Below are 14,775 nucleotides of genomic sequence, written 5' to 3' on the forward strand. Positions count from 1 at the left end.
AAAACTTTATGTAAGGAATTAAGAAATATTAGAACGAGCGACGTGAGGAGTCTGGAATATATATATATATGATGTTGTGTATAGACATTATATGAATAGAAAAGGTATGTACAGCAGTAGTTATACACTCACCAGAAAGTGAATTAGGTACACCCATCTACTACCGGGACAGACCCCTCCCCCATTCATTTGCCTCCAGAACAGTCGGAATTATTTAGGGCGTGGTTTCTACAAGGTGTTCGGAAACGTTTGTTGCTCAATTGGTATCAAGGAACCTAACGTGTGCCAGGAAAACATTCCGTAAACCAGTACACCACCACCACCAGCCGGTACCATTGACACCAGCAGGATGGGTCCATGGACTCATGCTGCTTAGGCAAAATCCTGACTCTGCCATCAGCATGACTCAACAGCATTCGTCGGACCAGGCAATATTTCTCCACTCCTCAACTGTCCAGTATTGGTGATCGCGTATCCACTGGAGCCGCTTCTTGTTGTTTTTAGCTGAAAGGAGTGGAACACGGTGTGGTCATCTGCTGAAATAGCCCATCCATGACAAGCATCGACGAGTTGTGCGTTCCGATATGCCATTCTGCACACCACTGTTGTACTGCCCTGTTATCTTCTTATGGCTGCAGGGGCAGTATTGAGCAGCTTGGATGAAAGGTGCACAGAGGTGCTCAGAGTAAATGGCCTGCTCCTCAGTCATAGTTGCTAATATATGCATATTATTATTAGTATTGGATAGAAAACACTCTGAAGTTTCTAAAACTGTTTGAATTATGTCTGTGAGTATAACAGAACACATATGGCAGGCAAAAACCTGAGAAGTTCCACTTCCTGTTTGGATTTTTTCTGAGGCTGGTGGATTTTCAACCAAGCTCCCATTGAAATTACAGCGAGATATGGATGCGTTTTCACTTCCTACGGCTTCTACTAGATGTCAACAGTCAATAGAACTTTGTCTGATGCCTCTACTGCGAAGGGGGGCCGAAGGAGACGGGAATGAGTAACCACTGCCATGAGGTGACCACGCTTTGGCCACGCGCGTTCACGTGAGAGGCAGCTCCGATCCATCGTTCAACTGAAGTCAATGTAATTCTCCGGTTGGAACGTTATTCAAGATGTATGTTAATAACAACATTCTAAAGATTGATTCAATACATCGTTTGACATGTTTCTACTGACTTTTGGACATTTTGTCACATTTTAGTGAACGCGCTTTGTGACTTTGTAATTGTTTACCAAACGTGCTAACCAAAGTAGCTAATTGGACATAAATAACGGACATTATCGAACAAATCAAGCATTTATTGTGGAACTAGGATTCCTGGGAGTGCATTGTGATGAAAATCATCAAAGGTAAGGGAACATTTATCATGTAATTTCTGGTTTCTGTTGACTCCAACATGGCGGCTAATTTTACTAATGTTCTGAGCTCCGTCTCAGATTATTGCATGGTTTGCTTTTTCTGTAAAGTTTTTAAAAAATCTGACACAGCGGTTGCATTAAGGAGAGGTATATCTATAAATTCCATTTATGATGAGTATTTCTGTTGAAACGATGTGGCTATGCACTATCAATGGATGTTTTTGGAACTAGTGAATGTAACGCGCCAATGTAAACTCATGCATGTATTGTGTAACATGAAGTCCTATGAGTGTCATCTGATGAGGATCAAAGGTTAGTGATTAATTTTAGCTATATTTCTGCTTTTTGTGACTGCTATCTTTCGCTGGAAAAATGGCTGTGCTTATTGTGGTTTGGTGTGACCTAACATAATCGTTTGTAGTGCTTTCGCTGAAAAGCATATTTGAAATCGGACACTTTGGTGGGATTAACAACAAGATTACCTTTAAAATGGTATAAAACACATGTTTGTCTGAGGAATTTTAATTATGAGATTTCTGTTTTTTGAATTTGGCGCCCTGCACTTTCAATGGCTGTTGTCATATCGATCCCGTTACCGGGATTGCAGCCATAAGAAGTTATTTATCTGTTTCTGGCCAACCTGTTAGCTTGCGCAATTCTTGCCATTTTCTTCAACCTCTCTCATCAACGAGCTGTTTTCGCCCGCAGGACTGCCGCTGACTGGATGTTTTTTGTTTGTCACATCATTCTCGGTAAACCCTATATAAACTGTCATGTGTGAAAAGCCCAGGAGGTTTCGGCACGCCTAGCACCGATGATCATACCCCACTCAGTCGCTTAGGTCACTCGTTTTGCCCATTCTAACATTCAATCGAACAGTAACAGAATGCCTAAATGCCTGCTTTATATAGCAAGCCACGTGACACATGGTCTGTAGGAACAATCCATGTGTCTGAACGGGGTGGTGTACCTAATAAACTGTCCGGTGAATATATAGGATGAGCCTTACCTAGAATACGTTATATACAAATGAAGTTTGTAAAAAAGTATATAAACATTATTAATGTGACCAATCACTATGTACATAGGACAGCAGTCTCTAAGGTACAAGGTTAAGTACCAGGTGGTAGCTGGCTAGTAACAGTGACTCAAGTTCAGGGCATTCAATTCAGCATTGAAAATAGGCGCAAGTTTAAGTTTGTTCCACCTGAGTGTGTCTTGACCACAAGTGAGAGACCACTATGATGACCCACCAAATGCATTTGATGGATCCTTCATGTCTTCTTCCAATGCCTCTTAAGCGGAAAGTAATACAAAAATAACAGAAAGTAATCAGATTACGTTACTGAGTTTGGGTAATCAAACGTTACATTACTGATTACAATTTTGGCCTTGTAACTAGTAACTGTAATGGATTACATTTAGATAGTAACCTATCCAACCCTACACACACACATCAATTCACTTTACGTGAAAAGTTTGCAACTTTCTGCCCAAGACTTGGGATTAGAACCAACAACCTAATGGCAAATAGCCCATACTTTTGACTACAGATATTATTGGACAATTCACAGAGGGGTTTGTATCCTTCTCTATCAGTTTGTTTTTCTTCCTTTCTCTCATCCCTGGGGACTAGCATGGTTCTGTGTGTTGTATTTGTGATCTCCTCACTTCTCATTTATCTCCTGAGAGGGGAAACAAAACACACTGGAGGGTGTATAAGGACTCCGTAAACACACATAAAGCCTTCCTCTCTCTGCCTCTGGTTTGTCACAGGCTGTGTCTTCAGGAAGGAGAGTGTGTGGATCTCACTGAAGAGTCTGAACCTGTGCCACACACACCACCCACATACTCCTCTCACAAAGCAGAGTCTCATATATGCCTGGTAACTCTGCCAGATCACCTACACATTTCATCAGCACTCCCTATTAACTCATTACATACTGCTTAACAGCCTTTTGGGGCGATTCCACGCCAGCGGGAGTGAAAAATATTTTTGGCAAGTCTCACATATATATTTGATTGGGAGGAAAGATGTTTGACATGCTTTTTACATTTGTATCACAAGCCATTTAAGAAAAATCATGATGAAAGTGTCCATTTTAGGCCCATTTAGACCTATACATGCCTCCTGTAAGGCCTTATGGTCTGTGATCTGTACATGACACAGAAACATCTTGGTGTCATTCTAATCCTTATAGCAACATTCCCCAACTGGCGGCCTACTCTCCGTTTTCTGAGCAAAAATGTAATAAAAAATAAAACTTTATTTTTATTTATTTTTTATTGTTGGACATAAGACTGTAAAATCACCAGCAAATCAGCTCCAAGTGATTTTAATTTGTGACATCTGTTTGTATACAAATGTAAGCAAGGTTTGAAATTATGTTTTAGTCAAATATTATAATATACATCCATCAGATGTAGTGATCATAACATAGTAGCCATATCTAGGTCTGTGGTGTGCCTTTTGCCTCTCGGTAGGCTTGTTATTGTAAAAAAAAAAAAAAATCTTAAATTGACTTGCCTAGTTAAATAAAAAATAAAATAAAATGAGCAACCAGACACTGCACTTGACATTTATAAAATTGCTTATTCCACATACTAATAAGCATGCACCCATTAATAAGAAAATGACCGTAAAAAAAACGTTAAATCCCTGTGGATTGACAAGGAATTGAAAAATTGTATGGTTGATAGGGATGAGGGATGAGGCAAAAGGAATGGAAAATAAGTCTGGCTGCATAGCCGATTGGCAAACGTACTGTAAACTGAGAAATCATGTGACTAAATTGAATAAAAAGAGGAAAAAACGACTATGAAACAAAGATAAATTATATGAAGTAGTAAAAAGCTTTGGAGCACCTTGAATGAACTTCTGGTCAAAAAGATGAACTCGGCTCCATCATTCATCGAATTAGATGGCTCATTCATCACAAAACCAACTGATATTGCCAAGTACTTTAATGATTTTTTCATTGGCAAGACTGGCAAACTTAGGCATGACATGCCAACAACAAATTCTGAACCTACACATCCATTGATAACTGACCAAATTATGAAAGACATCCATTATAATTTAAAATTCTGTAAAGTGAGTGTGGAATAGGTGAAACAATTATTGTTGTCTATCAACAATGACAAGCCACATGGGTCTGACAACTTGGATGGAAAATGACAGAGGATGATAGCGGAAGATATTGCCACTCTTATTTGCCTCCAGGAAATCTAAGCCTACAGGAAAGTGCATGCCCTCAGGCCTAGAGGGAAACATAAGCCCTTACGCTACCCAAGAATAGCAAAGCACCCTTTACTGGCTCAAAACAGCCAACCAATCAGCCTTATACCAACCCTTAGTAAACCTTTGAAAAAAATAGTGTTTGACCAGATACAACGCAATTTCACAGTAAACAAATTATCATCAGATTTTCAACACGCTTTTAGGGAAGGGCATTCAACATGTACGGCACTTACACAAATGACTGATGATTGGCTGAGAGAAAATTGATTAAAAGATTGTGGGAGCTGTTTTGTTAGACTTCAGTCCAGCTTTTGACATTATCCTTCATAATCTGCTGCTGGAAAAACGTATGTATTACAGCTTTACATCCCCTTCTATACCGTGGCTCGAGAGTTACCTGTAACAGAACACAGAGGGTGTTCTTTAATGGAAGCCTCTCTAACATAATCCAGGTAGAGTCAGGCATTCCCCATGGCAGCTGTCTAGGCCCCTTACTTTTCAATATTTACTAATGACCTGCCACTGCCTCTGAGTAAAGCCTGTGTGTCTATGTATGTTGATGACTCAACACTATACACGTCAGCTACCACAGCAAGCGAAATCGCTGCAACACTTAAAGAGCTGAAGTCAGTTTCAGAATAGGTGGCAAAAAATAAGTTTGTCCTAAATATTTCAAAAACTAAAAGCATTGTATTTGGGGTAAATCATTCACTAAACCTCAACTAAATCTTGTGATGAATAATGTGAAAATTTAGCAAGTTGAGGAGACTAAACTGTTTGGAGTAACCCTGGACTGTAAACTGTCATGATCAAAACATATTGCTAAGATGGGAACAGGTCTGTCCATAACAAATAACTGCTCGCTCTTCTTAACAGTGCTATCAACAAGTCAGGTCCTGCAGGCCCTAGTTTTGTCACATCTGGACTACTGTCCATTCGTGTGGTCAGGTACCACAAAGGACTTAGGAAAAAATAAATCTACACAGAGAGCTAACGATAATATATATATATACACATGTCAATCTCTCCTAGCACAAAGTAGAGGAGAGATTGACTTCATCACTACTTGTATCTGTGAGAAGTACTGGCATGTTGAATGCGCCGAGCTATCAGTTTAAACTACTAGCACACAGCTCAGACACCCATGCATACCCCACAAGACATGCCACCAGAGGTCTCTTCACAGTCCCAAGTCCTGAACAGACTATGGGAGGTGCACAGTACTGCATAGAGCCATGACTACATGGAACTCTATTCCACATTAAGCAGTAAAATCATATGTAAAAACCAGATAAAAATACACCTTATGGAACAGCGGGGACTGTGAAGAGAGACACATAACATACGCACTATACACAAACGTACACATGGATTTTGTGTTGTAGATATGTGGTAGAAGAGTAGTGGCCTGAGGGCACACACTTAATGTGTTGTGAAATCGAATGCAGTGTTTTTAATTGTATAGAACTGCCTTAATTTTGCTGGACTACATAAATAGTAGCTGCTGCCTTGGCCCGCGGCTGAATGTAGTTGATGATCCCTGACTTATATTGTGCTCCAACGTGTAGTAGGTCTACATTCTGAAATACACATATTCACATTCATTTACTCAACATAAAAAACATGAGTCTCTCAAAACTACCCTTTCTGATTTTGTTCATTTTAAGACATATTGTTTGGAACAATATACTCTACAACAGCCATAATCAACTGGCGGACCGGGGTCCAGATCTGGACCCAGAACGGTGTCAATACGGATAGCTGGTCCCTACTTAGGAACTCATTCAGGCTTTTAACTTACTGATGTTGAGAGGTTTAATAGTAGAATGCACAAGGTTCAATTTCTAAATGTGGTAGTGCATGGGCAGTTTTCCTCTTGTTATGTCATTCACTGACAGACCTTAGAGAGCTATTTTTAACCTGTCAGAAATGCCCTGCTGATCACCTACTGGCAATGTTAGCTAGATGGGTAAGTTAGGCTAACCAGCTATTTTAAAATTGTAGCCATCATGCCCAGATTACATGCCTAGTGGCTTCGACCTCCATGGGGCCCCGGTTGATATTGTTGAGTCACTCAGGTATCAGAACACACATAAGACATGGCAAAATGTGCAGAATTGCAGGAAATTATCTTTCAAACTGCTAAATTGTATCTCCACCCCATGGCAAAATGTAGAGAATTGCAGGGAATGAGCTTTAAAATGGCAAAATATTCTCTACGCCAACAAGAGGGGTGGGAACAGTTTGAACATATTTGGATCGTGAGGTGGGGGTTTGTTACTACGCCAATAAATGACAATATCCAGCCGGACCTTTGCCATCTAGAAAATGTGTGTGACCAGACCTTGTCAAATTGTAGTTGAGTCCCCTGCTCTACAAGTACTTCAAATTTCCAGAGTGGGGTCTCTGCAAATTATGAAGTTTTGATCCATTTTATGAGCACCACCAACACAGTGAATGGTAAATGGATTTAAAAGGGACCTCCCTCTGCTGGTGATTTGCTGAATGTGATTGGTTAACGACCTATAATGTACATTCTATGTATAAAATGGGTCATATCATTAAAAATACCAGAGAGAGAACTCTGGAAATGTAGTGTGTTTGAAGAGTATATTGTTACAAATAAAATAATAAGTTAAATCAAAAAGGGTCATTTTGACATATTCATATTAATGTTAAACAAATGTAGGTGAAAATCTGTATTTCAGAATCTAGACATACTCCATATGTTAGAGAACACTATAAGTAGTATAATGACAGCAGGATGTTGTCTGTATCACGTACGATTAACAGATCATTATGTCTTACAGGAGGCATGTATAGGTCTAAAATGGGCCTAAAATGGCCACTTTTATCATGATTTTCTCAAAAATGGTTTGTGATACAAATGTAAAAAGCATTCAAAATCATCCTTCCTCCCAATTCAGTTTCTATGTGAGAATTGCCAGAGCATTCTGAGACACCAAAACGACTTTCTGCTCCTGATAGTATGGAATCACCCTCTTACCTCATCTGTGTTTGTTGTTTATAATGTCCCAGTAGTTGCTCAAACTGTTCCCTGGTCCTCTTTCTTTGGCCCACGGTCTCTGTGTACGGACATCGTTTTTGATGGGTTATTATTAATATGTGTGTGGTTGCAGGAATATTAAAAATCAACAGGAGATCTTGGTTCCTCACAGGAATATTAATCCATAGTAGATAAAGGTCTTCACGGGAGTATCAATCTACAGCAGATGCACGTTTCTTGCACAAATACTTATGTGAAGCATACACAAATCCTCCCAGGAATATAAATCTAACGCAGATACAGGGCCCAAAATGAATATTAATCAAGAGCAGATAGTGTTTTTTACATGATTATATTGCTAAAGCAAATGCATATGTCCATGAAAATATTAATCCAAGACAGATATGGGACCATACAGAAGAATATGCCACCAGTAGTTCCCTGTCCTATCAGGTAGATAGTTTTTTTTATGAGATCTTGGTATCTGTGCTATTACAGAGACGGTGCCTTGTGTTGCACGGCAGAGGCTGCAGGCACTGGCTGGTATTTATGGACATTTCTCACTTGCTGATAAAAGTGTCAAGCGCCAAGTCCAACAGGTGCAACAGCAATTCCACCTTATCTTCCCTCTCCCCCAGCCGACGGGCTGGCTTAGCATGTTTAACATGCAACCCGGTCACCATCCACGCCCGGAGACCCCAAAGAGACAGGGCAGGAAATTAATCTTGGCACCTTGTGACAACCCCCAATGTATCCCCCAATATTTCACAGTGCATGTATGAAGAAGGTTTGTTAGTTCTGCCGACTCTACAGTTCCTGTGTGTGCGATAGTGTTTGCTTGACAGGGTGACCCCGACTGAATCCCCTTGGAGGGAGGACAAGATTGAGTCTTAGGCTCCCTCTCTAAGGGGGTCAGAGGTTATCAGAGAGACAGGCTCTAAGGTTTCACTGTTGCTGTTGGAAATACTACCGTAGGCAATGATCATGAAAGAGAGAAAATAGAGAAAATTATGAACAGAAAAACTTTGTCACACACTACATGTCACTCAAAGAAGTTAGAGCTCCCGACTACTCAAAAATGGTCAAGAGAGGAGGGTGACAGAAGAGAAATGTAGGAGCCAGAGATATATAAAGAGAAGGAGAGAGGGTATAGGGATATTATGCAGATAGCTAAAGTTACCTTTAAAGAGCAAATGCTCTGAGTGAATGTTAAAACGGGGATATTCTGCAGGGTTTTATGTCTTTGAACCCTGTAATATAGTTGTGTGCTAAAACCTCATCTCAAAAGAAGGTTAGGTCTTTTTTTGGCTCCGGCTTAGTTTTCTCAGTGAACGGCTGCCGCCAGCCTTCCTAGCACAAACTCTTTATCGGATTGGCCAATCTTTATTTCAAACTCAGCGGTCGCCGGCTTGCAACATCTCTCCTTTCATCCATGCCTTTTGGACAAGTATGCTTTGGCTGGGCTGTTAAAAGTTATTTAAAAATGGAAATGGCATTTGTGGGTGAAGTCTGACCTTTCTGCCAAATCTCCTGTCTGCAGACGCTCAAACAGTGATGATCGCCTGAACAAACAGACTAGGAACGGCACTTGGCAAACGGACCACAGGGTGTGTTTGTTGCATACACACACACGAGCGCATGCATGCACGTACACACACACATAATTCCATAGCCAAGACTAAAACATACCCACTCTCAAACACCTGCTAAACATAGAGAGAGAGAGACACTTCCACTTTACAAAACCGCATCTGGCATTGAGAAGAAAGGGTGTGGATATCAAAGTGAACAAACTCCAACATAAGTGTTCCTCTCTTGTGTGAGTAAGAGAGAGGAATAAGTGAGGCCGGAGAAGAAAGAGAACAGGCAAAGATAGGGAGAGAAACAGTTAGACGTGAGGGGCAATAGTAAAGAGGAGAGAGAGAGAGAGATAATTTGGTATAGATCAGACCTAACCCACTCTATCAAATTAGTCAAATTATCTCAACAGAGAAAAATGTCCTCATGTGTGCTAACTACAGTTGAAGTCGGAAGTTTACATACACTTAGGTTGGAGTCATTTAAACTTGTTTTTCAACCACTCCACAAATTTCTTGTTAACAAACTATAGTTTTGGCAAGTAGGTTAGGACATCTACTTTGCGGATGACACAAGTAATTTTTCCAACAATTGTTTACAGACAGATTATTTCACTGTATCACAATTCCAGTGGGTCAGACATTTACATACACTAAGTTGACTGTGCCTTTAAACAGCTTGGAAAATTACAGAAAATGTCATGGCTTTAGAAGCTGCTGATAGGCTAATTAACATAATTTGAGTCAATTGGAAGTGTACCTGTGGATGTATTTCAAGGTCTACCTTCAAACTCAGTGCCTCTTTGCTTGGCATCATGGGAAAATAAAAAGAAATGAGCCAAGACCTCAGAAAAAAAATTGTAGACCTCCACAAGTCTGGTTCATCCTTGGGAGCAATTTCCAAACGCCTGAAGGTACCACGTTCATCTGTACAAACAATAGTACGCAAGTATAAACACCATGGGACCACGCAGCTGTCATACCGCTCAGGAAGGCTCAGGAAGGAAGGAATCTCCTAGAGATGAAAGTACTTTCGTGCGAAAAGTGCAAATAAATTCCAGAACAACAGCAAAGGACCTTGTGAAGATGCTGGAGGAAACAGGTACAAAAGTATCTATATCCACAGTAAAACGAGTCCTATATAGACATAACCTGAAAGGCCGCTCAGCAAGGAAGAAGCCACTGCTCCAAAACCGCCATAAAAAAGCCAGACTACGGTTTGCAACTGCACATGTGGACAAAGATCATACTTTTTGGAGAAACTTTCCTCTGGTCTGATGAACCAAAAATAGAACTGTTTGGCCATAATGACCATCATTATGTTTGGAGGAAAAAGGGGGAAGCTTGCAAGCCGAAGAACATCATCCCAACCGTGAAGCACGGGGGTGGCAGCATCATGTTGTGGGGGTGCTTTGCTGCAGGAGGGACTGGTGCACTTTACAAAATAGATGGTGTCATGAGGAAGGAAAATTATGTGGATATATTGAAGCAACATCTCAAGACATCAGTCAGGAAGTTAAAGCTTGGTCGCAAATGGGTCTTCCAAATGGACAATGACCCCAAGCATACTTCCAAAGTTGTGGCAAAATGGCTTAAGGACAACAAAGTCAAGGTATTGGAGTGGCCATCAGAAAGCCCTGACCTCAATCCCATAGAAAATTTGTGGGCCTTCAAACCTGACTCAGTTACACCAGCTCTGTCAGGAGGAATGGGCCAAAATTCACCCAACTTATTGTGGGAAGCATGTGGAAGGCTACCCAAAACATTTGACCCAAGTTAAACAATTTAAAAGGCAATGCTACCAAATGCTAATTGAGTGAATGTAAACTTCTGACCCACTGGGAATGTGATGAAAGAAAGAAAAGCTGAAATAAATCACTCTCTCTACTATTATTCTGACATTTCACATTCTCAAAATAAAGTGGTGATCCTAACTGACCTAAGACAGACAATTTTTCCTAGGTTTAAATGTCAGGAATTGTGGAAAAACTGAGTTTAAATGTATTTGTCTATGGTGTATGTAAACTTCCGACTTCAACTGTATATCGGCTCAATAGAATCCCCATACTTTAACGATGACAGCTTTTCCGTCCTAAAAGGGGAGATCAACGATTTCCAGGCTCAGGGACATGTACTAGTCTGTGGTGACCTAAATGCCAGAACTGGACAAGAACCCGACACCCTCAGCACACAGGGGGACAAACACCTACCTGGAGGTGACAGCATTCCTTAAACCCATATGCCCCTAGACATAACTACTACAACATAATCAACAAAAACAGCTCACAACTCTTGCAGCTCTGTCATACGCTGGGTATGTACAGTATATAGTCAATGGTAGGCTTCGAGGGGACTCCTATGGTAGGTACACCTATAGCTCATTTCTTGGCAGTAGTACTGTAGACTACTGACCTCAACCCAGAGTCTCTTAGAGCGTTCACAGTCAGTCCAATGACACCCCTATCAGATCACAGCAAAATCACACTCTACTTGAACAGAGCAATGCTCAATCATGAGGCATCAAAGCCAAAGGAACTGAATAATATTAAGAAATGCTATGGATGGAAGGAAAATAGTGTGGAAATCTACCAAAAAGCAATTAGGCAACAACACATTTAATCCCTTCTGGACAATTTCCTGGACAAAAGGTTTTACTGTAATAGTGAAGGTGTAAACTTGGCAGTAGAAAACCTAAACAGAATAGAGAAAACAGAGAAACCTATCCAACGAAAAACAGAGACCCAGAAAACCTGAGCCTACGACTTCACTATGGTCAATCAATAAACAATATAGAAATACAAAGAACAAAGACAAACAGAGAGAGCGAGAAAGAGATAGCTCCCTCTATCAGTGGTGGAGGGTCAGTGGCCTTCCCCAGAGCCCCATTACACAGTGCCTGTGTCCTCCTGGAGCAGTGTGTGTGCCTGTGACAACAGAGCTCTGATTCCATCTCCCCCTCGCTGCAGCCTGGGAGCAGCCACAATCCATCACTGACAGGCCCCTCACACAGACTTACCACAACTAGCACCCGCACGCACACACACACACACACACAACACAGTCCGACCACAACTCACACAGTCTCTTGCCAGAACTCAATAGTGCAACTGACTTACATTCACACAAGTTTACCTGCACATGGAAGTGAGTAGCCGACATCTGGGTGGTGGATGAATTGTCGCTCGTTGAGGCGGGTCACACAGTACATGTGGAAGCAGTCTAGACAAATGACATGGCGGTCTGGACATTGGGACACCAACACTGGACTCCTACAGAGTGGACAGACACAGAGACATTTCATACCAATGAAGAATCATTGACTTGAAACAGATGTAGAAATATATATAAATAAATTCACACACAGTTGAAGTCGGAAGTTTACATACACCTTAGCCAAATACATTTAAACTCAGTTTTTCACAATTCCTGACATTTAATCCTAGTAAAAATGCCCTGTCTTAGGTTAGTTAGGATCACCACTTTATTTTAAGAATGTGAAATGTGAGAATAACAGTAGGGAGAATGATTTATTTCAGCTTTTCTTTCTTTCATCACATTCCCAGTGGGTCAGAAGTTTACATACACTCAATTAGTATTTGCTAGCATTGCCTTTAAAATGTTTTAACTTGGGTCAAACATTTTGGGTAGCCTTCCACAAGCTTCCCACAATAATTTGGGTGCATTTTGGTCCATTCATCCTGACAGAGCTGGTGTAACTGAGTCAGGTTTGTAGGCCTCCTTGCTCGCACACACTTTTTCAGTTTTGCCCACACATTTTCTATGGGATTGAGGTCAGGGCTTTGTGATGACCACTCCAATACCTTGACTTTGTTGTCCTTCAGCCATTTTGCCACAACTTTGGAAGTATGCTTGGGGTCATTGTCCATTTGGAAGACCCATTTGTGACCAAGCTTTAACTTCCTGACTGATGTCTTGTGATGTTGCTTCAATACATCCACATCATTTTCCTTCCTCATATTGCCATCTATTTTGTAAAGTGCACCAGTCCCTCTTGCAGCAAAGCACCCCCACAACATGATGCTGCCACCCCCGTGCTTCACGGTTGGGATGATGTTCTTTGGCTTGCAAGCCTCCCCCTTTTTCCTCCAAACATAACGATGGTCATTATGGCCAAACAGTTCTATTTTTTTTTTCATCAGACCAGAGGACATTTCTCCAAAAAGTATGATCTTTGTTCCCATGTGCAGTTGCAAACCATAGTCTGGATTTTTTATGGCGGTTTTGGAGCAGTGGCTTCTTCCTTGTAGAGGGGCCTTTCAGATTATGTCGATATAGAACTCGTTTTACTGTGGATATAGATACCTTTGTACCTGTTTCCTCCAGCATCTTCACAAGGTCCTTTGCTGTTGTTCTGGGATTGATTTGCACTTTTCTCACCAAAGTATGTTCATCTCTAGGAGACAGAACAAGTCTCCTTCCTGAGCGGTATGACAGCTACGTGGTACCATGGTGTTTATACTTGCGTACTACTGTTTGTACAGATGAACGTGGTACCTTCAGGCGTTTGGAAATTGCTCCCAAGGATGAACCAGACTTGTGGAGGTCTACAATTCTTTTCTGGCGTCTTGGCTGATTTCTTTTGATTTCCCGTGATGTCAAGCAAAGAGGCACTGAGTTTGAAGGTAGGCCTTGAAATACATCCACAGGTACACTTCCAATTGACTCAAATTATGTAAATTAGCCTATCAGAAGCTTCTAAAACCATGACATCATTTTCTGGAATTTTCCAAGCTGTTTAAAGGCACAGTCAACTTAGTGTATGTAAACTTCTGACCCACTGGAATTGTGATACAGTGAATTATAAGTGAAATAATCTGTCTGTAAACAATTGTTGGAAAAATTACTTGTGTCAAGCACAAAGTAGATGTCCTAACCGACTTGCCAAAACTATAATTTGTTAACAAGAAATTTGTGGAGTGGTTGAAAAACGAGTTTTAATGACTGCAACCTAAGTGTATGTAAACTTCCGACTTCAACTGTATGTATATATTAAACTTATTTTACCTTTTGTACATCATTACAACACTGTATATAGCCATAATAACATTTGACATGCCTCTATCCCTTTGAAACTTTTGTGAGTGTAATGTTTACTGTTCATTTTTGATTGTTTACTTCACTTTTGTTCATGATCTATTTCACTTGTTTTGGCAATGTAAACATGCGTTTCCCGCACTGGTGCGTGTTTTGTTCTATCACAGGCCACAGGGGGGATTCATTTAGTGCGGGAGGCAGGGGAAAAGCAGCAGTGCGAGACCGGAGGTCTCAGAGGAGCTCTGATATATCATGGCTGCTACAAAGACAGAGGGGCCAGGGATACTGAGCGAGAGCGAGTGAAACCGGTCACCACTGACACACTAACATCCACGCAGGTGAGTGTGGTCTCTCTCTCTATATATATCCCTCTTCTGTTCCTCACCTGTTCTCCTTGTCCCTCTATCACACGTCTCTCATTCTTGCCCTCTTCTTACAGACGACGTCTCTCCCCAACATCTCCACTTGACTTCATGTTTTGCTTCACACCATTCAATTGCAAATTACATAAATAACCCAATTAA

The 14,775-nt window shown here is 41.0% G+C and overlaps 1 protein-coding gene across 1 annotated transcript in view; it reads right to left on the bottom strand.

The window, feature by feature from the left end:
* prkn (parkin RBR E3 ubiquitin protein ligase) overlaps positions 1 to 14,775 on the bottom strand; it is a 90,985-nt gene that overhangs the window by 48,508 nt on the left and 27,702 nt on the right. Inside the window, exon 7 of the mRNA XM_038960864.1 lies at positions 12,329 to 12,465. Within this exon, the coding sequence (XP_038816792.1) occupies positions 12,329 to 12,465 (137 nt within the window). The remainder of the gene's footprint in view (positions 1 to 12,328; positions 12,466 to 14,775) is intronic.

This window comes from Salvelinus namaycush, chromosome 22 (assembly GCF_016432855.1).
Source record: "Salvelinus namaycush isolate Seneca chromosome 22, SaNama_1.0, whole genome shotgun sequence".
Classification (NCBI taxonomy): Eukaryota; Metazoa; Chordata; class Actinopteri; order Salmoniformes; family Salmonidae; genus Salvelinus; species Salvelinus namaycush.